The 27,625-nt window shown below is 35.1% G+C and overlaps 1 protein-coding gene across 3 annotated transcripts in view; it reads right to left on the bottom strand.

The window, feature by feature from the left end:
• Nucleotides 1-1,787: 1,787 nt before the first annotated feature.
• The window catches only part of ADAMTS19 (ADAM metallopeptidase with thrombospondin type 1 motif 19), a 116,240-nt gene continuing 90,402 nt past the window's right edge, over nt 1,788-27,625 (bottom strand). For 2 of the 3 annotated variants that reach the window (XM_058169987.1, XM_058169989.1), the window contains exons 16-23: nt 26,301-26,381; nt 15,153-15,310; nt 13,483-13,636; nt 12,418-12,553; nt 10,538-10,742; nt 8,733-8,885; nt 4,740-4,917; nt 1,788-3,328 (exon numbers count right to left, since the gene is read on the bottom strand). In XM_058169987.1, the coding sequence (XP_058025970.1) occupies nt 3,177-3,328; nt 4,740-4,917; nt 8,733-8,885; nt 10,538-10,742; nt 12,418-12,553; nt 13,483-13,636; nt 15,153-15,310; nt 26,301-26,381 (1,217 nt within the window). In that variant the 3' untranslated portion in view covers nt 1,788-3,176. Of the gene's footprint in view, nt 3,329-4,739; nt 4,918-6,021; nt 6,081-8,732; nt 8,886-10,537; nt 10,743-12,417; nt 12,554-13,482; nt 13,637-15,152; nt 15,311-26,300; nt 26,382-27,625 lie in introns of those variants that run through there. The other variant, XM_058169988.1, reaches the window with a different exon arrangement.

Below are 27,625 nucleotides of genomic sequence, written 5' to 3' on the forward strand. Positions count from 1 at the left end.
ATTGTTTTATAGTGTGTTTTTTTGTAAACCGCTCAGAGTCATTCGAATTCAGTAGTATCATAATACTTAGACTTATATATGACTTCACAGTGTTTTTACAGCCCACTCTAAGCAGTTTACAGTGTCAGCATATTGCCCCCAATAATCTAGATCCTCATACATAAATTTAAAAAAAATAGACATTGAAGTTGATAGGTCATGAGATAAACGTAGCTTAGGATAGGTTTTGCATGTAGAATCACCTATAGTCCTTTCGCTACCTGCACCAACCATGGTGCCAACATATCTCTGTGACATTTTTCTGCCACGCAATGCCTTCATTTCACCCCATGTCATGAACAAGAAAAGATCAAGACAACCTTAACTGTATTCACAATACACAATATTTTTTCACCTGGGTTGGTTTCCAAACGTTTTGTCACTAACATTGCCTAAATTCCACTGAAGATGTTACCTAGCCTGGTGACAAAATGTTCAGAAACCAACCCACAGGTTTGTAGAATGAACCTCCACCCTCATCCTTCACCCGAGCTACAGATGGTCACCACTATCACAAATATTTTCTCTACTAAGCTGACAGCATTCAATAATAACTGTAATGTGAGTAAAAATTTGCTAGATTTTAGTCATCCAATACTTCAGAACTGAAGTCAGGAGATAGGCTCAATGAATTTATTACCAAATTCAGACTGATGTGGACATGCAAATTTTTTGCCTCTGTCTCCATGCAGTGTTGCATCTACCAAGCTGATATTGTTTTCCTAGAGCTATACATAACAGTGCATGAAACATGAAAACAATTACTTGGGAGTGAGGGGCTGAAATAAAAGTGAAATTGCATAATAGCCTGAAGCAGTATAATATTGAAACGATGGGACCAACCTCTTATTCCAAAATGAATCCCTGAACAGAACATGGAGGAATCTAGCAGTTACCATATGTTCCCTATGAATATGAAAGGAATATGAAGAAAGGCAAGGAGATATTTTAAAGAATACTGGGCCGTGTAACTCAGCTCCTTTCATGACTTGGATAGATTTGTGTTTGTTTTATTCAACTTGAGCTATTACAAAATGAGGTGCAGGGAAAAGGGAAAAAATCTAAAGATATCAAAGTCCTACTATCAAATTTGCTCCATTTTTATGGTAGTGTCGTGATTGAGAGAGTTTTATTTTCCTGTCAACTAGTGACATGATTAGATAGTGATATCATAGATAGAAGAATCAACCATTGTTTTGTGTATCAGGTTCTGCACACTCATAACCAGGACAGCCAGTGGTGGGATTCAGCCAGTTCGCACCACTTCGGGAGAACCGGTTGTTAACTTTCTGAGCAGTTTGGTGAACTGGTTGTTGGAAGAAATCACTAGGGCAGAGAACCAGTTGTTAAATTACTTGAATCCCACCACTGAGGACAGCATTACTAGGGTGTGACTCAAGAGAGATGCATATATAGGAAGGGTATTTATCAGTAACGAAGGCACAAATTTCATGCTGCTTAGTTTTCAGTTCATTTAAAAATCAATGGATAGCACTTTAATACAATAATAGAGAAAGATCTTACATACACATGGCTGGAAAGTAAAAATATCTATAGTTCTTCAATCATTATTTCTAGTCAATTCTGGAATTAATTTTATATCTGAACCACTAGTATAACTCAAAGTAATGCAGTTTCTGCTGTTCAGTGTCTGCTCCCCCCCACCTCCCTGTCTTGATTTTATTATGAACAGAAAACAGATGTTAAGGAATAAGAAAAGGTATATAAATGGAATTTATAAAAATATATATATTTATACATCTCTAATTATATTTATTGAAAATATAAAAATCAAGTGATTCATGTACAAAATTTCATAAGGAAAGTGTTTTCTTCACATTTCACAAAATTGTAAAAGTGTTTTTTTAATAACATTTTTATGAAACAATTTATTGCAGAAGTATCTTCTAAGATTTTTTTAAACCTGAAAATGTAGCCCAATTCATCTTAAGCATTAGGTTTCTTCCATTGGTAAACAAAATTTCCAAGAAATTACATGTGAACACTGCAGGTTAGCCACCGGCCTTTTGCTTGGTATACTTAAAAGCAAATGACATGTTAAAATAGCACAGACTTCTTTCAAAAGATGTTCCAAGGTTTAGAAAGGTGTTTCTCTACATTACATAAAGGAGTGCAACAGAGATTCAGTGTAAATCTTTACAGTGTTTAACTGCTTTAATACTTGTGTTCAAGTATATGTTCACATGATTAAAATGCCTACTTTGCCATGTTTGTCTGATTTTGATATAAACATTTATAAATTACAGTAGATAATTTCCTATAGAATATTTCTAAGGGCACACAGAGCTCTTACCAACTTAAGGTGTTCCAACAATCTCCAGAGTGCATTCAAACAGAAAATATATAAAATGATACAGAGGGTTGTTGAAAATTACCCACAACTTGAATTGAATTGACTCTTGAGATTATTTTGGTGGAACAATGATTAAAAATGTGGCCTAGGAAACTGACTATATTCATGGATGTGCTGAGTCAAGTGTTACATTTGCTACATAAATATATTTCCAAGAACAGTTCATGTTACATATGGCCCTTTATAAAGTATGGAGTTCCAAAACCTGTTGCAAAACCTGGAGTCAATCTGACTCTGAGCACCAAAATATAAACAAAATAAAAATAAAGATGACTTCATTTCCATATACAGTACAGAAAAACTATTCATCTAAATAGAAAATAAATTCAGGGTAGTATGATAGTTTATTATCCAATGCAGTAAGCAATTTAGTAGGCTTAAGTACCTTTGACTTCAAGTGAACAAAACTAGCAAACTTATCTATTTGTAATACTGCACTACTTATTTCTCTTTTGAATAGCAAGGATGCCAAAATAGTTGCTTACCTTATTGAATATAAACATTTAAAATAGTATTTTTAGAAAAAGTTTCATAAATGTATCCAAAATAATTCATATAAAATTTAATTATGGAAACTCTGATCATAAAACTCAAACAAAAGCTATTTAACCTTTTTTTAAAAAAAAATGTCTTCGCGGGCAAAAATAAATTACTTTGATTAAATTATATGTAATCTGATATATTTGGTCTGAAGAAGTGTGTGTGAATTTATAAATAATGTGATTGTGAAAAGCTGAGAGCCCACGAGCCTGCCTGCTACGGGTCAACTCCTCTGCTGCATCTTCTGTGCATAAAAGTCCCTGCATGTTTCACAGCAACGTTGATACCATCTCATGTCCTGACACAGGTTCTTTTCTCGTATCACTCTGCAATATACAGTCCATTGGTCTCCAAGACACTTGAATGTTAAGGCAGCTGTGAAATAAAACAAAACAAAATCACAGACATCACTATGGGTGTATATGACATAGGCATATTCAACCTTTTTGGTTGGTTATGGGCATTTTCAGAAAATAGCTTTTATGGTAAGCAAGTCTAATTACAAAAACATATTTAGATCAATAAAATCAATTAAATAAAACAGATAAGGATGTGTCCGTAACATCCTGCTCTCTGATGTTTTAGCTCCCTTAGTTAATTGTCTTTTTTTTTCTGGGAAGGTGGGCACAGTTCTAAACACAATATTGGGCTGTAGCTATTTTTTATTTTCCAAGAATATCTGGTCTCAGAATTGTGGTTGGAAATTATTGCATTGTTTCATAGCATGCAACTTCCCAAGAGATTTGTCAAATGTGAAGAACATAGCTCCTACAAGCTGGACAAAAATATGCCACATATTTAAAATTTTTAAATGTACTTGATAACATGTTATGAAACAACAAACTAAGAATGAAATACAACTAAAATATAAAAACAGTTTTCAAAATGTAGAAACAAAGGCTAAATTTCTAAGCAAAGTATCACTTAACACCATCTAGACTAGCTTCTAGATATTTGCTGCAAAAAACAGGTGTCCATTCTTGACAATTCTCTATTAAAATTTTTGTACATTATCCACCATCTAAGGAACTAGAATAATAGTGGTTTCACCATAAGATTGGCAAAGAAGAATTGGACGGTGGTATATATCTCTTTCCCTTAGATGCATAGTACATAGAAATTACATTTCCATGTAACTGTTGAGTACATAATCCAAAATTAAGCATGGGTTTAGGTTAATCAGTAAAAGGTTATACTCTCTTTTGTCTTGTCTTTTTGCATGAGACATATGTATAGAGTAGGATAGATAGTTCTTATTTTCAACTAAAAAACTTGTGATGGTCTTATTCCCACCTGGTATAAATAAATACTGCTTAACTTTGGGATAGTCTCCTGTTATATTCCTCAGTATTTGTGAATATTTTTTTATTGCTGTTTTATGCTTTTATGTTGTTCTCTCATACTGCCTTGAAATAAGCCTTAGGCACTCATACTTACTGTATGTGGGTTTTGCTTCTGAATCGAAAAATACCTATCACCTAACCCTACTAGACTGGGAAGAAAGCAATATAGGAGCCCCTTAAATCTAGACTGTTATAAGGATGATTCAGTATATGGCACATTTATAATTCTCAAATAGTTCCCATATAGTACATTTAAGACAGAGAAACTATATTGTAGATCAATGTAATCAGATGGGTTATCCTGAACATAGACTTAATGTTACTTTCACAGTTGAGGTATAAAGAATCTAGAATTTTGATCTTAGGAACTGGATAAACATAACTTGAAAATGGCAGAACAAGACCAGAATAGTTATCTTCATATGACACTTGTAGTCACTTACCCAATCTAGGTGATGTAATTGTGTTCACATTAATTTTTTCATTACAGGGCTGCAGGTGGCAAGGTCTGTAGGCTGCAGGCTTTTCAGAGGAGAAACATTCACTGCCATGCCTTCCTGTGATCTTGTGCATGCACTGGATGACTCGCGATTGCATTCCTTTTCCACAGGTGATAGAACACTTCAAAGAATATGAGATAAACATACATAAACAAAAAATGCTTTTTTTCCAGCCCCAAACCTAAATCTACCTCAACTTGGGCATTAAGAAATAGCAATTAAATTCTTAAGAACAGATTTAAAACAATCAGAAAAAATAACATGATCTCTATTATGTTTGGCACAGTATCTTGGTTGCTATCCCATCATGGATGGAATAAGTAAGTATAAAGTGAAATGCTGAACACCTAAATTCAAGTTGTGGTTTAACAATTCAAGAAAGGAATCATCCTAATTTATCAATTTGGAAGTCATAGATATATTTCCCCAAACACAATTTTATGCAAAAGTGTACATAAAAAAATGGCATATCAATTCACTTTTTTCTTTGGTGACAGAAGTACAAATTCTGGAAGAGCACCCACAGAATTGCAGTTGGCATTATTCATTCAGTTGCAAGTCACTTCAGTATCAAAATAATGTTTTCAGTGCCAAAACCTTCATATTCTAAAGGCTCACTATTAAGGAAGAAAGACTGATCAGCAAGTGGGATCCCCTAAAGTGTTACAGAGGAACAATTTTAGATTGGGAAAGCAAGATTTAATGGAACAAAGCCTATGAATTTAGAGATTACGGCATTAACGATATGGTATAATCATATGTACAATACCATATGATCCAGATATAAAATCATCAATTACACAAACAGACTAAATTCAATTCTTTTATGAAGAACTGTAGAATTGTTGTCAGCTACTCTAGCCCATATAATATAGTGGCAATCTGCAGGTTTATAGCATATACAGAATCCTCAGGAGACTTCTGTGTGGCTTTTCATCAATTTTCTGTTCTCTGGTAAATATCAAACCTTTTAAATTGGTGTCAATTGCAAGACGAGTTGCCAAGAATTTGGTATACAGAAGAACATTATATTTTTAAAATACTTAAACATACCCTGTGCTTAAACATACCTTTCTTTAAAGTACAGGTATCATGGTATGATAAAATTATTTCAAATTCAGTTTGCCATCAGAATACTGTCACATGTTAAAACTATGTACCTCAAAATGTGAACTGCTTTTCACTGCTCTTGATTAGCAAACAAAAATTATATAGACAAAGTTACCTTATCTGGGCTGGAAAATGGTTCCAGCCAGGGTTATCCTAACTGGCCTGGAAAAAGACCTAGTAAAGACATAGAAGTTTTTACTCTACATCTCTGCATGCAGCATTAAATGTTTTAAAAACCTATCTAAGCAACAGTCCAAGCAGAGTATTCTTGTCAAAGATTACAAAAACGAATCTTCCACAAAGAAGGTGATGATAGAAAGCAATATAACCTATTTCAGTTTTCATCTACTACTAATCATTGCAGAGATAATATGAAATGTTTCAATTTGGAGTTCACCAATGTTACTTGAGTCTTTGCTCAATTTTCCAAAACTATAATTTGAAATAACTATAAAATGCTTAGATTAAAAAGTAAGGACAGAATGTAATGTCATAGCTTCTTCTAGCAGGTCTCTGGAAAAATTAAGGAAAAAACTGTCCCTGCCAAAGGATAGCCTTTAAACTGTCTACTCCAGCTACAATAGTTTGCAATCACTGCTGAGCTTTAAAAAAAAAGCTTCAACTGAGAGTGAAAATCTGTATCATTGTTAACAACAGAGGTTTGAACAATATGTTCCAAGAACAAATGACTGGTTTTGTTAAAAACTACAAATCACCTATTCTAAAACCCAGAAAACATAGGAAAAACAACAATCTAATTAGAGACCATCAGAGATCTCCTGAACTCAACTAGCTATAACTAAAAGTTATATATTACTGATTTGTCTTAAACATAAATAAGAATCTGCTTTATGCAGCAGAAGATATTTTAAGAGCACATTTAGCTTGTCCAGCCTTCCAAAATTTACTAAGCAGGATATTCAACTGCTATTATTCACTGGGGAGAAGGATTTTTCTACATTACATGAATGCATAATACAAATGAATGGTTAACACTGTTTCTTTCTTATACAGGAAGCTAACAATCCTCACTCTCACCTAGTGCTCCTTCCGAATCATCATTTTTTTGATTCTGTACAAGGTGCTTTTGATAAGTATTTAAATTTTCAACGCCATAACTTGCAAATTCAACTAAAACTTTTCATTTTTCAAAGTAAAAGGTACTATTCTACATATAATTTAAAACCTATTTTGCAAAAGGAAAATAAATGCATGAGGCAATAATGAAAATCTAATTTTTATATGGAAGAAGCTTTTATATTTTTTTCCCAATTGACACAAACAGCATTTATTAATAAGATTTTCTGTAAGACTGGAAACAAGTCTACACTAATTACATAAAATGATTTCTACTTAGATCATTATGCCAGAATACAATTATTACCATCAGTCAATTTCTTTCTTTCTTTTTTAATCACAGAATACTTTGTAAAATGAAATACAAGCAATATTGGCTAGCCTTTAAAGAGCCTGGGATACAAACCAGGACTTGAAGCTTATTATACAACCAGATGTACTTATATAGCTATAAACTATTACTAAATATAAAGGCTGTTCCAAAATGACTATTGGATATTTGGAGCCTATTTGAGGGCTTTGAACCTAGAAACCATTTTCTAATATTCAAGGGTAGCAAGAGCAGTGCTGAAATTAATTTTTTAAATCTTTTGCAATTGTGTTCAGAACAACTGCAATTTTTTAGAGCTTAACAATAAAATCACGGTGGTTGTTTTCTTTTTGTGTTTTGCAAAGTACCGTGAAATAAACTTGAGGTCAAGTTATATGTTTGTGCCCATACAAGTAGTCCTCATTTAGCAGCTGCCTCATTTAGTGATCATTTAACAGTGATGAAAAAGTAACTTTGAGATCAATCCTCGCTTTTACCACCTTCACAGGTTTGTAAAGCAGTGAAATAAGATCATAAGCACAGACGTGGTTTCATTTAACCACAGATTTACTTAGCAACCAAATTGCTAGTCCCACTTGTGGTAGCTGAATAAGGACTATCTGTATCTTAAAGAATAAACAATTAGCTCTAGAGAAGAGCTATGTAATTGTTATTCTACTCAACTAAGATCATAGGGACTGGTAAATTTTCTGTCAGCAGTGACAGAGAACAAGGAATAGTGTTTTTAGTCTCATTCCACTTAGAACTGCTTTATAGCAGGGGTGTCAAACTCGATTTCATTGAGGGTTCTGTTTGACCTCGGGAGGCCAGGGTGGGCATGCCCATGGTGCAAGTTCCATTTTCACTGGCAGAGGCACTTGGGTCAGTCCTTCGCTGTTTCCAAGGCAGTCCCGGGGGCCAGATCTAAGCACCCCACGGGCTAAGCACCCCACGGGCTAAGCACCCAGTCAACTGAAATCACAGACACACAAGGAACGGTAAAAGGTATGAACAAACAAGCTGGCAACTAAGGAATTGGAAACAATGGTGAGGTAAATGAAGACTGACATCAACAGCAATCAATAAAAAATAAATCTATGCTAGGGCTATGCAAATCCTTTGGAAGATGTGCTTCGCATGTTGGGTTCCTGAAGCAGCTACACAAGGTTAGAAAAAGACGCTGTTTCTGTTCATTTAAGTATTTGAAAAAAGCTAATTTAAGAGTTCTTCCATGTTTTCTCTTCTGAAGGACGTTCATAACTATATTATATACAACACATTTTAAATTGTTTTCATGGCCAAACTAGAATACATACATCAGTTTTATAAACTTATGTTTTTTCTCATTTTTCATTATTCAGGCTTTCTCATTCACTAAAAATACATTGCACAATATTTGGAAAAGTCTAGCCCTGACAATTTCATAAAACATATTGTACCTTTGACCAGTCTCCCATTCTCCAGATGTAACACTTGGAATAATCTTCACAATCTTCTGATTCTCTGGGTCTTGTGGACAAAACACATTTCTTCCGAGGGTTGGTGCACCTTACGGTCCGATGCCGTATGCCTTTGCCACATTTTACAGAGCACTGTAGAAAGATAACAACACGATCCAGTGCTTACAGCAGCATCTCCAACCTGTTAGAACTCCAGCTCCCATAATTTTCACACACATCACCCAAAACCAGCATTACACCGCTGATACACAGACCTGATTTCAATCTCGTTTTTAGCTTTACCGTATTTTTTGGAGTATAAGATGCACCTTTTTCTCCCCAAAAAGAGGGTGAAAATCTGGGTCTGTCTTATACTCCGAATGTAGCCCCACCAGCTTCTCAAACGGAGGTTTCAGAGGCTGAAAAAAGCATCAGAAATGGAGCTTCAGAAAAAAAGCCCCAAATGGAGCTTCAGAAAAAAAGGCCAAAACAGAGCTTCAGAAAAGAAGCTCCCAAACAGAGCTTCAGAGGCTTTTTTTCTAAAGTTCTGTTTTGGAGGCTTTCAGAAGCAGATTTTTTTTTTTCTGAAATGGAGTTTCGGAGGCAGGAAAAAAAGCAAAAAAAAGCAAGGCACAGAGCTCACAACCAAGGAACCTGTTGCTAAAATTCACCTCTGGGAACAGCTGATTGGGGGTATTCCGGGAGGCCAATTCACCTGCCAATCATCTTTTTTCTTATTTTCCTCCCCCAAAAGTAAGGTGCATGTTATACTCCGGTGCATCTTATACTCTGAAAAATACAGTAATTTCTGTAAGTGACCTAGAGAATGGCTGATTTTGGGCACTTAAATAAAGCAAAAAAAATATATGAACGAGCGAGTATCTCATGGTTCTTAGCTAACCACTATATCCTTTGGAATCTCTTGCAAAGAATGGGAGTTGGGAATATTCCCAAGCATCATTACAATTATTCTAATCCTATGTGAGCAGAATAGGTTGTGGTGCGGAAGAGATTTAGGATAGCCATTCCCTACCTAGAATCTCTTAAAGAGTATACCTGCTAGGGTTAGAGCAGTATATTTTTTAATCTGGAAAGATTAAACAAATAAGCAAATAAAAAGCTGGATTGTAGCTGGATTGTTCTGTCATTCTTGATCTGGGCCTGACATCTATTCTGAATAACATTTACACAAAAACACTCTGGGATAAATAATCCATAAATTTAGGTATGGTATGATCAATAGGCTGATGAAACCCAGTTGCAGATCATCAGTCTGGGCCTATTGGGGGAATGACTGATGGCTTTCAGTGTCTGGATCTGATGCAACCCAAAGAAGACAGAGTATCGGTTAATTCAAAAGCCTTTTATCTCCAGGATTGTACATTCTTGATTCCCGATGGTATTGCACCATCAGAAAGATCAAAATTTGGAGAAGCATCCTGTGTTTGCACAGAGGGCAGGTAGAATACATTGTGAAGTGGGCTTTTGCCAGCTTTGGCTGGTGTGCTATTTATGACCTTACCTGAAATAAAATATACTGAGTAGGAAATGCCCTTTTGAAGAATGCACAGCTGACACTGACAACGAATCTTTTTCATCACCACATGAAGCTTTTTATACTTGCCCTGACATTTAAAGTATTTTGTTATACTTTCATTTGGTACAGAATATTGTTTCATTCCAATACAACAGAATCAATAGAAATAAATGATTACTAAGTTCATGACAACTGTCTTATAATAAATTGTATGAACAATAGCTTAGAAATACCGTAAGTAAATAAACAATCCATGCTTATACTGTACCTCTGACCACACGCCAGCTTCCCACACTGTCATGCAGTCCTGGCCTTCACAGCGCTGTGTTGAAGTGGGCTTAGGGCCAAGACAGTCTTTCTCGCGGGCTCTGATCAGGGTTCCATTTCTCAGTTGCTGAGTACAGGCTACCTGTCTATTCTGTGTCCCTTTCCCACATGTCCTTGAGCATGAAGTCCACTCAGTCATCATCCACCTAAAGGAAAGGGTGGGGGATCACGAATGGGCATTTTGCTAGATTTTTCAAGTCAAAATAATCTTAAAAATATTTTCCTGTTCTGCCTGATTTTAAAATGTGTTCTAATTTAATTTGGTTATTCAATTTCTGTAAAAACTTGTTGAGCACCACTAACATAGCAGTCCTTTAACCAGTGAAATGACAATTTTCTTCATATGATTACTTGGTCCTGAATGTTTTATACAATACTGTTTCTGTCAAACTAAAGCCAAAGCATAGTGATATTTCGTATGTTGTAGAAATTATTTATTTCCATTGTTATAAAATTGCATTTTAAGTCTAAAAAATCCCAAACCAACCTATCTTGAAACATTAATGAAATTTGTGACAGTTTCAGTAGTTTAAACAATTATATGTGTCATGAAAGGATGCATGTCTGTATTTAAGCAATACTTTAAAAAAACAAATAGTATCAGGAGAAAATTTAAAATTTAGCCTTTTTTCCCCTTCTTCTGAAATCTTTCTTCTGAAGCTGATATTTTCCTTATTAGGAAATAATCTATTAGTGCCAATGGAGATGTCTATGGATGGAAATGACAACTTCAAAAGTGAGAATTTTTCAGGAAGATGGCTGGAAGTAGAGTTAAAATCTCCCACTTTAATATGTTAAATCTCTCTGGCTATCTTCATTAAAAAAGGTGAAACAGAAATTTGAATTTAATATCTTATCCAGGTAGGTTCTATTTTAAAATCTTATATATACATAGAATAGGAAAGGAAGCTAATGTTTGTTGTTTTTACAGTGTCTTTCTTAAAATTAGCATGATTTATATCAGTGGAAAAAAGCAAGTATGTTCTGCAATGGAAGAAGTGAAATTCTGGTATCAAATAAAAATTATGGGAGAAACAGGACAAGAAGACAAGAATATGATATTTAATCTTCTGCTTGCCTGTTCATGCACCTAAAAATACTTTTATCTACTATTTGATTTGATATATGGAATACAGGTTTCTACTTCTATTATCTTAACTTAGCACCATTCCTAGCATTCTGTTTAATTATTTATTTGCTAACTTTTCCAAAATCTACAAAGCTATCCATTATAAACATGCAAGCATTAGCTCTAGTAATGACTCCAATTTAGTATCATGTTAACCATCACTGATTACTATTACTCTTTTTGTTTCTCCTGATGCAGATAATTTGAATTATCTAATTATATTTCTCACAATCTACATTTTTTTTTGATAAAACAACAGTTGAAAGCTGAAACTAATTGCTTTAAAAATCTTAATGTATCTATTTTGTTAATTATTGCTATTATAAATATATATGTTAACTGATTAACTGCATCCTTTTAGAAATCAGATCATTCTTGAAATTATAACATACATAATTAGATAGATAATATTGATCAAATATTATATTTTTTGTTCCATAAAATTACAGAAAGAAGAGGTTAATAGTCAATATCTGATAATTATGGCTGAAAATTCACATGTCCCAAGTAGCCTCTCCCCATTTCCACTTCCTAAGTATCATTTCCTTGCTTAATTCTTTAGACCAAGGCATCCATCATCCATTCAATGTCAAAGAGAATATCCCAAAACTATGAGTTAATTCCCAAAGGACAGCTTCTCATTCCATCTCAGTGTCCATTGTACGAATCTTCATTTTGGGTCTTAACCTCACCTAGTATGGCATGGCTGCTCATTGCACTTTCGAATTTGTGGTTCAGGTTTTGTTAAATGTTTGCATTTCTTGTTATCCACAAAACTAATATGCTTATTCAAAATTTTTGTGCAGGATACTCTTGTCTTTCTTTCACCTGATAAAACGAAAACAAAGTTTGCAGATAGCTTTGATGACAAAAGTTTTATCATTGAATACAATTATTCAACATTATTGAAATATTAATAAATAAAATATTTATACTAGGAAAAAACTAATGCTTTTCACTATCTTATTTTCACTTGGAGATAAATATCAAATTCCATCCTGAAATTGATGAAATAAATTACTGAAGATTTCATATTTTTATATATAACTTTTAAGATAGTTTTAAAAATTTACATTAAAACTGCAAAAAAACAAACAAACAAACCTAGAAATGAAAAAAGTTTAGTTTTCTAAACAGTTAGGAACAACAGCAAGTTTTATGTTAGTCAAAATTATAAACCTAAATGAACACTTTTGCTAAACATTTTCTGTAGAACGATGTAAAATGGTTTATTGAAGAAATTGTTAAGGTTCATATCAGGGGTGAAATGCTACCAGTTCGGACTGATTCGGCCAAACCGGTAGCGATGGCGGGGTGGTTTGGAGAACCGGTAGCGACAGCAGCGAGAGGCTCCACCCACCTGCCCAGTCATTATTACTTCCTGCTTAAAACCTGGTTAACCTGTTTTTACCCTCTGCGCATGCACAGAAGGGTTTGCGCAGGCACAGAGGGTCCGCATGTGTTCTATGTGAATAAACATTTATGAATATACAGTTAAAGGGCTAATTGGAATCCTTTTTCATCTTGCTGGAGGTTTACCAGGACAAAACAAAACAAGTTTGACTTTTTCTATGGTAAAGATATTTATCTTTGTGTTTTACCCCTCTTATATAAATATTTGAACAATTCTGCTTTTTTACTGCAGTTGGGCTGACTTAGTAGCCCTAATGACAAAATTAATATAGTGGAAGTAGTGTCAAACCTTTAAGTATTACAGCAATACATATGTAGCTATACCACAAATGTATAATCATTACCTCCTCCACATACAGCATTGCAGTCTTCCCAGCCTGAGTGGGTCCACATAAATAGAGGTTCTGATACTTTTGTGCTCTGATTCTCAGTAACTGGATCCAAAGGAATAGTATATTCATAATGTAGCCCATAATTCTGATCTTGAAAAAGCAGGACCTGTAACATATATGTAATTAATATCTGTATGTCTAGATAAGACAAAAAAAGAAGCAGACATAATAAAAAAAGAACATCAGTCTACAGAAGATCATAAAGAAATTCCATAAAATAAATGCCCAGCATTCAAAGTTAAAACTATCTCATGCAGAACAGCTAAGAAATTCTGGTCTCTAAATGCTAACTTCCAGCAGGAAAAATAAGACCGGTATTAATCAATATGAGAGACTTCATTTATAGGAAAGAAGGGAGGGAAGGAGGGAAGGAAGGAAGGAAGGAAGGAAAAATCTGTCAGCATACCCTGAGAATTCTGCCAGCCATCGAACCATTCTGTTGGCTAGGAATTCTGGTACAAGTACTGTAATCCTTGACTTACAACCATTCATTTAGTGAGTGTTTGAAGTTTACAATGGCACTGAAAAAAGTGACTTATGACCATTTTTCAAACAACTGTTAGAGCATCCCTGTGGTAACATGATCAAAATTTAGATGCTTGTCAACTTACTTATATTTCTGATAGTTGCAATGTCCTGAGGTCATGTGATCACCTTTTGCGACCTTTTCACAAGCAAAGTCAATGGGGAAGCTATATTCACTTAACAACTATTTTACTGATTTAATAACTGCAATGATTCACTTAACTATGGTAAGTATAGTCATAAAATGGGCCAAAACTCACTTAACCACTGTCTTGCTTAGCAAAGGAAATTTTAGGCTCAATTGTAGTTATAAATCAAGGGACTACCTGCAACTGTAGGTCTACAATTAGTCTACTCATCAAAGCCAGATTTTATTTTTGTCTCCATCATCCTATTCATGATTATTCAATGTACAGTACTTCATGTATGTACACATAAGTACAAATACAAAACTTTCTGAGTGTGTTGATTTGAATTTACTTATAGAAGCTTATTTGCATAGATTGGTTCTTTCCACTGAAATGAATTAAGAATTTGATGTTCTGCACTTTCACATATCCATGCTCTGAACACAACTAGAACTTTCCCATACAGTCTGAATAGTAATCAAAATTAGCACATCCAGAGTTTGAGCACATTTGAGATTATGGAGACATTAAAGATTCACTATTTTAATAATTGTAAGTATAGTTGATCATTAGCATATTGTTCAATTTATGCATACATCTCCTTTTCTCCTAGATTTTTTTTTAGAATATATACATTCTTGTAATCAAGGAGATACTTTTCATAGAGAAGATGCATATCATGATGCCAAATCTTATCTCCAGTCATGAAGAATGAAGGCCTTCTGATACTGATATGAATTACTAATGGGGTCATATTATGTTGCGGATTCTCATTAGGAAATAGCTAGCCACTTTCTTGATATGAACCAATAATGTGTTAGACTAAATGAGTCTGTTGTCTGATCTGGCATAACTGGTTTTGTGTTACGTTATTACCATACTGCTTGCAAAACAATACATATATTTAGACATAAACATTTCACCTCATACCTTAGAATACATTTAAATAAATTATCTATGCTACTATACCAATAAATGTAAAGGTGATGTAGTTGGACCTTTGGCAGAAATTTTTTCCCATAGACCTCTCCTAACATAATGGACAGTGGTACCAGCAATGTTGAATGTTCCAGAATGTTCTATCTTCCAATCACTATTAATAGACTGTTTGCTGGCATCTCGAAGTGCTGAGGATACATTAGAAAACAGTAGAAAAGAGAGTGGTTCATGTCTTTCTAATTGATTATTATGCTAAAAGAGCCAATGAATCAACAATTTAAGATTAATAAACATAATAATAAAATTCCAGTAAGAAAACAGCTGTACTTCAGCTGAATTACAAAAGTTATGTGTGCTTTCAGAATTCTCTCAACATTCAATACATATTTTAATATATGAAAAGCCCATAATAATTAATCTACCACTATAATATGGATTATACAAATTATTGAAAATTAAAACACAGCAATAGAATATATATGTAACATTATTATGTTACTTTAAATATGATATACCATTGCTCTTATCAGTTAAAAATCCTATTGATGGAACTAATAGAACTGGGATATGAAAATTGGTTCCAAATTTTCTAGAATTAGAAATCCCATAATTTTACTATTGACTATTCTGGTTTAGACTGTTGGGATATGAAGTTCAAAATATCTGCTTTCTATTTGCTAACCTGAACTTTCTTCCTTTCCTCCTCTCTCCCTTTATTCTTCTTCTCTCTCTCTTTCTTTCTTTCCCTCACACACACAAACACATCGATGAATAGCTTGTGGGATCTGAGTGTTTATAAAAAACTAAGAATTTATTTTCACTGTGTAATCTATTGATTACAATGTCTGCAAATACATAACTTAAGGTGAACTCTTGACTTAAACTTCCTATAGAGTTGCATATATTCTGGATATTTGTTTTTTAAATTTAATTTTTATTAATATAAATAAAAAGAGCAACATGTTCCAAAATCCATATAAACAGTGTGTTGTCTGATTACAATTCTTTTGAGTAATATTCATCATAGTAATAATAATAGTATTCTCTAATAGTAATCTCATAACAGTGCTTTTCCCTCATAACAATTAATATATATTAATTGTTACTACTAATCAAAATTAATCAAAATTAATAAGTTACAATAAACAACCCTAATAATAAAATTAACCTTTCTCTTGTAATTTTTGAAGGTGTAAGTCCTGTTTCTCTTATTTAACCATTGATAGAATAGATCCCATACCTCAGAATATTCAGTGGCTTCCTTTTCTTTAATTTCAAATTTCTTTAATTTCACGGCTCTCACCGACCCGTGCGCTCTCACAGAGAGGGTCTCCTCAGGGTGCCGTCAGCGAGGCAATGTCGTCTGGCGACGCCCAGGGGAAGGGCCTTCTCTGTGGGGGCTCCCACCCTCTGGAACGATCTACCCCCCGGACTTCGTCAGCTTTCGGACCTTCGGACCTTCCGCCGCGGGCTTAAAACATACTTATTTAATTGTGCAGGACTGAGTTAGATTTTAAATTTATGGGTTTTAAATTGGGTTTTATTTTTATACTTTTTAATTAATGGGCTTTAGAATAAGTTTTTTAATTGTTTTTATATTGTATTTATATTGTATTTATCTGTTTTTAGTGCCTGTAAACCGCCCTGAGTCCCTCGGGAGATAGGGCGGTATATAAATATGATTAAATAAATAAATAAATAAATAAATAAATGTTAGTTTATTCATTTCTGCACATTCTAAAAAAATTTTTTATCTCTTCTTCTTTGGGGATCTCCTCACCCTTCCAATGTTGTGCGAACACGATTCTGGCTGCTGTTAACTGTCCCACAAGTTTTGCCATTTGTTCAATTCTATAGAATACCCAAAATATTTAGCCCATCCCATCATAGTTTCTTTTACTTGCTCCTTTTTCATTCTAATAGTCAATAAATAATTATAGAATTTTTTAATCAATTTTTTCCTCCAATGCTATTAAGATTTGATCCAATTCTGTTGGTTCTTTATAAAAACCATGTGTTTTAACATCTTTATAGTATCTAGATTGTATGCGGCCACCATGCTAAATTTATCCCTTGGCTATTCAATTCCTGTTTGTTTTTCAACTCCTCCTTCTCATTTAAAATATCTTTGTATCTTACAATTTTTCCCATATCCATCACATTTGGGTATGCTAGTGCCTCCATCGTGGAGACCCAGACTGATATTTTCAAATAGTGTTTTTCCTTGATTTTTGCCCATATTGAGAGTAGGGCATTTCTAATGTAGTGTCCCTGAAAGTATTTATGTGCTTTGTGTTTCTCGTACCATAGAAAGGCATGCCACCCCAGTAGTAAATCATGTCCCTCCAATACAATTGTCTATGTCTCAGAGTTATCCATTCTTTTAGCCAGGTAAGGGCAGCTGCTTGATAGTATAATTTCTAATTTGGCAACCCAAATTAATGCAAGACTCTACTATTGGTAGAGTCTTGCATTAATTTCAGCCTAATTCTTGCCTTTCTGCTTTGCCATATAAATTTGGTTACCATTCTATTTAATTCCTCAAAATATTTCCTTTCTAGCTTTATTGTTAGGTACAACAGTCTCAGTAGGATATTCATTTTGATGGTGGCTATTCTTCCTTACAGTGATAATTGCATGTTTTTCCACTTTTCCAGATCCAATTTAATTTGCTGTTGTTAATTTTAAGTAATTGACTTCTTTTTTTGTTACACATCTCACTGATAGATGTATTCCCAAATATTTTACTTTTTTTACTATCTGAATGTCTCTCTTTTCCATTAAGTCTTTTTTCTGTTCCTTTGTAAGATTGTTAGCTAGGATTTTAGTTTTGTCTTTATTTATTTTCAATCCTGCAACGTCACCATAGTCTTTTTTTCTTTATTAGTTTGGGTCCCGTTTCTTGAGGTTCTTTTATGATGAATACCAAATCATCTGCAAAAGCTTGTAGTTCGTATTTTTCTTTTTTTTATCTCCATGCCTTTTATTTTTTTTATCTTGGCGGATGTTTCTATTTAATACTTCCAGAGTCAGAATAAATAATAAGGGGAACAATGGGCATCCTTGTCTTGTGCCTCTTTTAATATTAATATTCTCTGTTATGTCCCCATTCACAAACACTCTGTTTGTGCATATTGCTTTGATCATATTTATAATTTTTTCCCCAAATTCCGTATATTTTAGTTGCAGTATCATGAATAGCCAGTTTAAATTGTCAAATGCGTTCTGCGTGTCTAGAAACATTAGTGCCATTTGTTTTCTGGATGTGCTTCATAGTATTTCAACATGTTCAAAATTATTCTCATATTGTTTTTAATATTCTGGATATTTGTAACCGACTTTTGAAATGAGACCTATCCTGTCTTTGACCTATCCTGACAGAAATAATGCTTTTCCACAGCTTAATGAAGCCACACATTTAATGTCAACTTATATAGATTACAAGGAACTATTAGTATTGATTCATAGTCTTTCACTGTTCTTCCTATAATGTGAATATTGATGGTTCAGACTCAGAAATATAGAATCAAATAACTTGAAGTCCTCTAGGTGGCTCTAAAGTGTACTTTCTCATCAAAGTTGCATATTTGGCATTAATTATGTGAAAGTGCTTCAGTTACTTGCCCCTTGCCCCCAAATTCTTCATAAAGTTGTATGTTTGTATGAGTCACCTCAGGCAATCAACTCCCATCCATATTCGTATTGTTTTGTATTGTTTCTATAGGAAACAATGGCAAGAACACCATCAAAAATACAATTAAATAATCCAAAAATCATTTTGGCCACTAAAGGACAGCAAAATAAATACAAGTAAGTGTGAAATGTTCTGTAATATTTGCAATATTCAATAATGCAGCAATGCTAAAGAGTTTTTCCCTTTTACACTCATGACGTATTGAGTATTATATTTAATAAAATAAAAGTGAACAGGCCCACACTGGAAAACAATGGAAACCATAGTACCATCAAAATTGTTAATGATTTTTTTCTACTACAATTGTTAGTGGAGAAACATCCTCTACTCAAGACAGAACACATTTCTGAAGAGTGAGGAAAATCCTCAGGGACAACTCACACCCTGGCCAGCGCTTCTTTATTCTCCTGCAGTCGGGAAGGAGATATAGAAGCATAGGCAGCCGCACAAATAGGCTGAAGAACAGTTTTTATCCGTGGGCTGTCAGGCTTCTGAATGGAAAATAATTTTACAACAACATAGTACAATTGACTTGCGGGGCTGACGCAATGTGCAATAAGTTCGCACGGTGTAATAGGATTGTGTGTTTGTTAGTAGGATTCACTGGATTAGGGATTTTTCTTTTCTTTTACTGTCTTTCACTGTGAGTTGTATTGGGTTGGGGGGTGCACAAAGGGAGGCTCAGACAATCTCATTGTACACATGTTGTACTCTGACAATAAAGGTTTGAATTTGCATTTGATTTAAGTAATATATTTATCATGTAAAATTCTGATGTTTTCAAAGGGACACAACTGCAAATCAGATGCTATCTATAGATGTGAGTGTGATCTCTCAAGAAAATGTGAGCTTTTCCACAATACATACCATAATTCTATTTCTAGTCATTACCTTAATCTGATTTCTAGCCACAATATGTATTCAATACACAGTATGTAATATTACCTTCCTAATTTATGGCTGTTATCTCAAGTAGCACAACAAAAAACAAATGAAGGTAAAATAAGACCTACTGCACCAGAGAAGACAAAGGAATTACCTTCTCCAAACTATGTGATGGAAGCCAAAGCACAGGAAAAGAGATCCTCTACGCACCATCTGCTTTCTGATGCTTAGATGTATTGCAACTGCCATTCCCAGACAAGAATTCCAGTTGCAACATATGTCATGCTGAGAAAATCACTCATGTTCTTATTTACTTTAAAAAGTACGTAAGAACTAGTAACCTTATGTGGAGGTCATGAGTTAGGACAGCCAGATGGTATGCCAGTTGCAACTTTCTTTAAACCCTTGCATAGTTAATGATGCCCTTGATTGAGTCATATTTGACCGCTGCAATATATTCTATTTAGGCTGTCCTTAAAGCCTAATTGCAAACTGCAGTTGATTCCAAAGGTTGTGGTCCAATTGTTGAAGGGTGACAGCTTTTTTTATACTGTGGACAACACTTACACTGTGGGCAACCAATAACTTTTTGTGTAAAATTAAAAATGCTGGTTAAGACTTATAAAGCTCTATATAGCATGAGTCTTTTCTAACTGGAATCTCCCTGCCCTGTTTGCATGTACGCTGAGCAGGTATGCTGAAATTCTCACCAGTAAGGGGGAAGAGGGTAGAGTTTGAAAGCAGTGGCTACCCCTATGTTATATAACATCTTGTCTCTCCCAGATTAAGATGCCCCCACCTCATTACTATTTGTGATGTAATGATGTTCTATATAACATATAGAACAACCTGCGCTTGGGGGTACTCTTGTTCTTACCTCCAGAGTTAGATTTTTAAAGAAATTTTAATGGTAATTTCTACATATTGTCTTAATAATTGTGGCATTTCATATTGAATGACATGTGTGGAATCCTGGATTGGACTGTCATAACATTTTGCAAATAAATAATAAGTAAGTTAAAGTCCTTTATCCTGTTTTAGTTAAAAATCATCCACTAGGCTTATGCATCTCATTTACACAACTCATTCAAAAGCTGAACTTAATAATATTTGCATTCAAGTTACTATTTAGATTTTTACATTGGCCTTTTTAATAGAGTTCCCTAACAATTGTATATATTGTATCAGATCATTAACACAATTTCATACAAACATATACATTTGATATTTATTTAATAATAATAATAATAATAATAATATTTTAATTTGTATACCGCCCTTCTCCCAAAGGACTCAGGGCGGTGAACAGGCAGATAAAATATAAATACACACAATAATTAAAAACATCCCTTAAAAAACTAATTTAAATGCCCAAAATGTTAAAAAACATACTCCCCCATAAAATCACAAAATTTTAAAAACCCATCCAATAAAAATAAAAATCAGGCTAGTCCAGCCATACGAAATAAATAAGTTTTAAGTTTGCGGCGAAAGGTCCTAAGGTCAGGTAATTGTCGAAGTCCGAGGGGAAGTTCATTCCACAGGGTCGGAGCCCCCACAGAGAAGGCCCTCCCCCTGGGGGCCGCCAGTCAACACTGTTTGGCTGACGGCACCCTGAGGAGTCCCTCTCTGTGGGAACGTACCGGACGATGGGAGATAGAAGCCGGCAGTATTTAAAAAAGAATCAGTCATCACAAATCAATTACAGTAGAGGTGGCAAGGGGCTGGAATAGAGATTGACCTTTCTTCATACTGTTTTCCTTTACAACTCCCAAGACATGTGAATGAGTTATATATTGATATTTTAGCCCTGACCTATCTCAGGGGCTTATGATGTTGCTCCCTACTGGGCAAAAACAATAACCAGTAAATAATTTTTTAAAATGGAATATGAAAAGTCAATTCTTAGTTAATTTTTATAATAATAAATAATGCTGACATGCTACTTGTACAATACACAGCGCAAGTCTTCAAATATCTCCAGCATCAACAACTGCTAATGTGTGAATTAAGAAAATGAAATGGTACAATCTTAACAGGTATTCAGAGGAAAAAAAAATAGCATACTGGAGGTTTACTAGGGCGGCCATGTTTTCTTTTCTTCAGTTCCGTTTCTTCCAATTCACTACCAACATCTGAATGTGCAGTAGTTTCATTTGTAGTATCCTGTAACACTGGTAACTCTGAAGTAATAATTTTGATGCGCACTATGACCTGCTAATGTAACCAAAAAGATATCTTGTAGAGGTATCTATCTGTCAATGTCTTCGTAATTGTTTTCAAATCCAACCTCAGCTGAGGCAGCGCCCCCGGGAATCCTACGGTGCCACGGGAGATGGGTCCAAACCGGGCTGCAACGAACAGGCGGTGGTGCTGTGGGCTGCACCTCAGTAGAGCTGCAATCCTAAACCGCCATCTGGCGGCATTTCCTACCCGCCAATGGTGCCGCCGCCGCCACTGCCAACCAAGCCCAGTGTGCCAGAGTTCCCTAACAAAGAATTCAAGTCAGGAGTGTGAATGTCTTATCTACAAAATGCTTCCTGGATAAGTCTTAGTGAAACATTTACATGGGACAAGTCTGTAGAAGTCCATTTAATACGTCGTTGTTAGACATTCAATTGTGTCCGACCCTCGGCTACTCTATGTATCAGCACTCTTCATGCCCCTCTGATTTTTACTGCCTCCTTCAGATCTTCCACAGCCATCTCAATATCATCCACGCCCAGCCAACAGATACTAGGGCGGCCTCTTCTCCATTTTCTGCTGATCCTTCCCAGCATGACTGAGTTTTCGAGTCAGCTCTCATGACATGACCCAAGTAAGATAACCTTTATGATAGCCAATTAATACTCAGAATAGTTAATACTCAGAAGAGTTCAACTAGCTGATATTGCATGGGTATAAAATTTATCACTGTTATGAATCTAAAAACGAAATCCATGTAGGTATCTTTTGGTTGGAAGGAGCCAAAGAGTGATGAATCTTCCCACAGATGACAAAACAAAACAAGAAAATGCAACCAGCCTTCTAGGCAAAACAATTAGATATGGGTGGGAAAAGGAAAATAATAATTAATTAAGAGGAATTACCAGCCTTGTGTGGTAAGTGATTTAAAGTATAAAAATACAGGGGAAATAACTGTAGGGAAATATGTTTGGAAAACTCCAGACATATTATATGAGATTTTATATATATTAAAATTATATATTATATGGGAACAAATAATTTGGATATTGTTGACACCTCTGTGATTTGTCATGAAGTTTTGGCAATACTATGAGAATACTGCAGATTCCATCCACGTGCTAGAATTGAGCTTATATGTTTTAATTACTGTATTTGTTCTCTCTTCTTTTTTATATGACATATTCTTCATATATGGCATATCCATTTCTCCTCTTATACTTCTAAGTGGGGCAACACTTCCATTCCTCATTGCCATTCTCGTATTTCCCCTTAGAAAACAAACCGATACTATCTTCACATAAACAGATACAGATGTGGATTGATATAATCTTTTAGGTCTTCCCTTATGATCTGTACAGATGCAACATGCATGCAAACAATTTCATTCAGGAAAATGTGCAGTATGTTTTTGAAGCTTTCCTGGGCCCTTCAGCTTATAAAAATATAATTAACTATGCTCTGGAGAAAGATAAGTTAAAAAAATGCATTCCATTTTGCAAAGTTAGGAAAAGAACTCTAGATTTAAATAGGAATCTTGTTCTTCTCTTCTGAAATGTTTTGTATATCATCAAAAAATAATTAAACATTGTGTGAAGAGAGTTGTTTTTTAAAAAAAACAAAACATAATACCCCTGATCTTGTCTGTGACAACACTCACCTAATCCAGCAGCAATACCTTATACATTGTATACATCTTGTTGAGAATTTTAGGTCACTCAATATGCATACACACACACACACACACACATACACACACACACAATTTTTAAAGCACTACACTGTAAGATTAAAATCAAGCTGCATTTATATGTATAATATTACAATTTGTACAAAAAAACCCTTTTGGTACCATGGGAACTTCTTTTGTGTGCTGTATATCCCAATGCTGATTGTATTCTAGGCCAAAGGTTTCAAGGGAGGTCCTCAGTTAAGAAGGTAACACAAGCATGTCTCACTATAACCAACCCTGACATGTCAAGTATCAGAGACGTTTTATTCATTTTTATTTAAAACATTTATAGTGATATTTGCAATATTGATTGATGGTTTGTAAACACTGAAAAAAATGACATGTTGGAAAACTAATTTTTGTTGTGTTACAATTTAAACAGGGACTCCAAATCACAATCTAATTCAGCGGTCATCAACTGGTAGTCTGTGGACCACTGGTGGTCCGTGAGAAAATTTTGGTGGTCCACAGAAAAATTATTTGCATTTTTTATATTGCACTAAATCAGGGATCCTCAAACTATGGACTCGTTCTCACGGTGGCTGCTTAGCTCCAACAATTGCTTCCTGTTGGGGCCCTAAGGAGCCTGAGCAGGCAGGCGAGGAGGTCTGGGAAGGGAGGGGTAAGTAGAGACTGGCGAGGCGGCCCTTGACATAAATGACATTGACTGAGTGGGCATCGACTGCCCACTCAGTCACATGACCACCTAGCCACGACCACCCATTCGGTCATTAGGCAGATCATATTAGTGGTCCGAGGGATTGAAAATTATGAATTTAGTGGTCCTTGAGTTCCGAAAGGTTGGTGACCCCTGCTCTAATTAGTATTCAGTTCTTACTCTGTAGTTTACTCCTGAATCACATAGCATTGGAGGGTGGTGGGGAAGGGGAAAAGAAATGTATTTTACGGATACAGCTGTCTAATTAGGCTTTTGGATTCATTCTTTGATACATTGATTTATTCTTTTTCAAAGTCGACCTTCTATGTACCTTCTTTGGTACTTCTACATAAAGTGATTCCATTTTTAGACATGCATTTATATTCATAGGTAATACCCATCCAAGAATAGTCAGCCCCTATAAAGGTAAAGGTAAAGGTTCCCCTTGCACATATGTGCTAGTCGTTCCCAACTCTAGGAGGCGGTGCTGATCTCTGTTTCAAAGCCGAAGAGCCAGCGCTGTCCGAAGAAGTCTCTATGGTCATGTGGCTGGCATGGCTAAATGCCAAAGGCACACAGAATGCTGTTACCTTCCCACCAAAGGTGGTCCCTATTTATCTACTTGCATTTTTTACATGCTTTCGAACTGCTAGGTTGGCAGAAGCTGGGACAAGTAACAGGAGCTCATCCCATTACGCGGCACTAGGGATTTGAACCACTGAACTGCCGATCTTTCAATTGACAAGTTCAGCATCTTAGCTACTGAACCATTGCATCCCCTATAACCTTGAACATTAGTCGCAACATTGTGACTAATACAGGCGTAGGCAATTATGGCAACTTTTATGACCTGTGGGCTTTAACATCCAGAATTCCTGAGCCAGCAGGATGTAAAGTTGCCACCCCTGGACTAATATGTGTTGTAACCGTTTTATATCAATTTTCAATTTTCAGTCTACTGCTTTGGCAAACTTGGATTCTTTTAAATATTTCCACAAGGCAAAAGCAGTATCAGCTGAATCTGACAAACATTAGAAATCATAACTCTGGATATTTTCCAAAATGAGTTTTTGGTTGCTGTCAGTTTTATCTTTTTTTTTTTTTTGGTAAGTGCTTAGAACAAAGCTAGAAACTTATACTCTGCCAGTTTTTCTCTTTCAGTATTCAGTTGATTCTATGTTAAATTATAAGAGACAGCAAGTCCCACAGAGACATCTTTGTTTCTATGTTTTACACAAACTATTTACAGACTTTTAATCATGAAAAGATTTGTGAATTTTGCAACTTTTGAATCAATCGTTCTAAAACAGCCAAACTAAGTGCTAACACTTGGCAAAACTCCAAATTGGCTAGTTCTTAAACATTCACTGAATTTATTGACCAACTTACTGCTTTTACTTTTAGAAGCTGCAGTCAAAATAGGCTATAGATAGCTACAGCTACAAGAAAAGGGTTCAAAACAATTCGTATTCTATTAACTAATTCTATAGCATTGCTGTGACGATAAGCAAAATTCGATACAAACAGAAAAGTTGTACAATACATACAGAAAGTGTATGAAACGTTAGGCTATATTAATAAATTGCTAGTAGTCCAGTTGGTCATTTTTAATCTGATCAATAACAATCTTCATTACTTTTTTTCTGAAATTCTTAATTAGAATGCTCCAGTGGTAAAATCCAGCAGGTTCTGACAGGTTCTGGAGAACCAGTAGCAGAAATTTTGAGCAGTTTGGAAAAAATGGCCCCAGAGTGGGGTGGAAATGGAGATTTTTCAATATCCTTCCCCCAGGAATGGGGAGGGAATGGGGATTTTGCAGTATGCTTCCTCTGCCATGCCCACCAAGTCACGTCCACCAAGCCATACCATGCCCACAAGCCATGTCCACAGAACCATTAGTAAAAAAATTTGGATTTCACCATAGGAATGCTCCCATTGTGATATTTAAAAAAAGAAGAAGCTACTTGCTTTGGTCTCATCCATCCTAACAGTCGCCCTGTTTGATTTGATTTGATGGCAACTTACCCAAGTAGCTGTGAGCTGGTTTCTCTTCCACAACTTTGATTCTTCTTGCTCCTGCAGGTATCACTAAGGCTTCCACGTAACCTGAGTATATATACAAACATTTATATTGTTAACTATTTATTTAAATTGGAATAATATTTATATTGAATGTATATTGGTTTCATCTATTCAAAAATATTTAAACTTATATCTGCTAAAATTTCTGGAATCTAGGCTTTTGATCTCTCTCCCACCTCCATTATCAAATATTACTGTATCTCACTTGAACAATTCCGAATTGTTTACAAACTTGTCCCCTTTATAGATTCTGTGGACGATAAAAAGGAGGAAAAGTTTTTATCTTTTCTGAAAAATATTAATGAACCTATACTATTCTTTATTCAGTGAAGCTATTTCTTCTCCAAAAAGTTTTTCATGAGCCTACATCCTCCCTATTTTTATCTCTGAGCTACATAAAAAAGTGCTAAATTTCTAAGAAAGCTGATCTGTCAACGACTTGGAGAGGGTTCAAAGGACCAGCTATCAACCGAAGTACTTTAGTTTCCAACCATCCTACTTAAAACCAAAAAAATGTCCAGGAAGGGCCAAGCATAAACGTCTAGTCCTTGTTCGATATGTAAGGGGTCTGTTTGAAGCATTAAACAAATTGGGATATAAGAGATTTCACATACACCATTACCAACTAACTAGTATTCTTAAACTAATGGTGGTGGGCAGCTGAACAGGTCAAACCATCTTTTGTGCCAACGTATTGTTAAGCCATGCTTCACTCTGGATCATTCAGCAGCTGCTGTTAGTCAGCAATACTAGAATATGATTGCTAGCAATCTCTAAATAAGAAGCTCATGAATGTTGGAAGAAAGAAAACTCTGCTCTGTTTTAACACACAATGCAGAATAACAGAATTGGAAGAGACCTTTGAGGTCTTCTAGTACAACCCCTGGCTCAGGCAGGGGACCCTATACTTTTCCAATCTTGTATATGTTCTTATAATTCCCCACACACCCACACACGCAGTACAAACGTTTATTATAAGAAGCAATGCGCAAAGGGCGAGGGAGGGGTTCAGTATTCCAAATCTGCAAGATGATAACTGAAGAACAAAGCCCTGCTGTTTTGATACATGCATCGTTGAATATCTGTATTAAGGGCCGTGGGTGGCTCAGGCTGTAAGATAGCCTGTTATTAAACACAGCTGCCTGCAATTACAGCAGGCTCGGGTCCCACCAGGCCCAAGATTGACTCAGCCTTCCATCCTTTATAAGGTAGGTAAAATGAGGACCCAGATTGTTGGGGGGGCAATAAGTTGACTTTGTATATAAATA

The sequence above is a fragment of the Ahaetulla prasina genome, chromosome 2 (assembly GCF_028640845.1).
Source record: "Ahaetulla prasina isolate Xishuangbanna chromosome 2, ASM2864084v1, whole genome shotgun sequence".
Classification (NCBI taxonomy): Eukaryota; Metazoa; Chordata; class Lepidosauria; order Squamata; family Colubridae; genus Ahaetulla; species Ahaetulla prasina.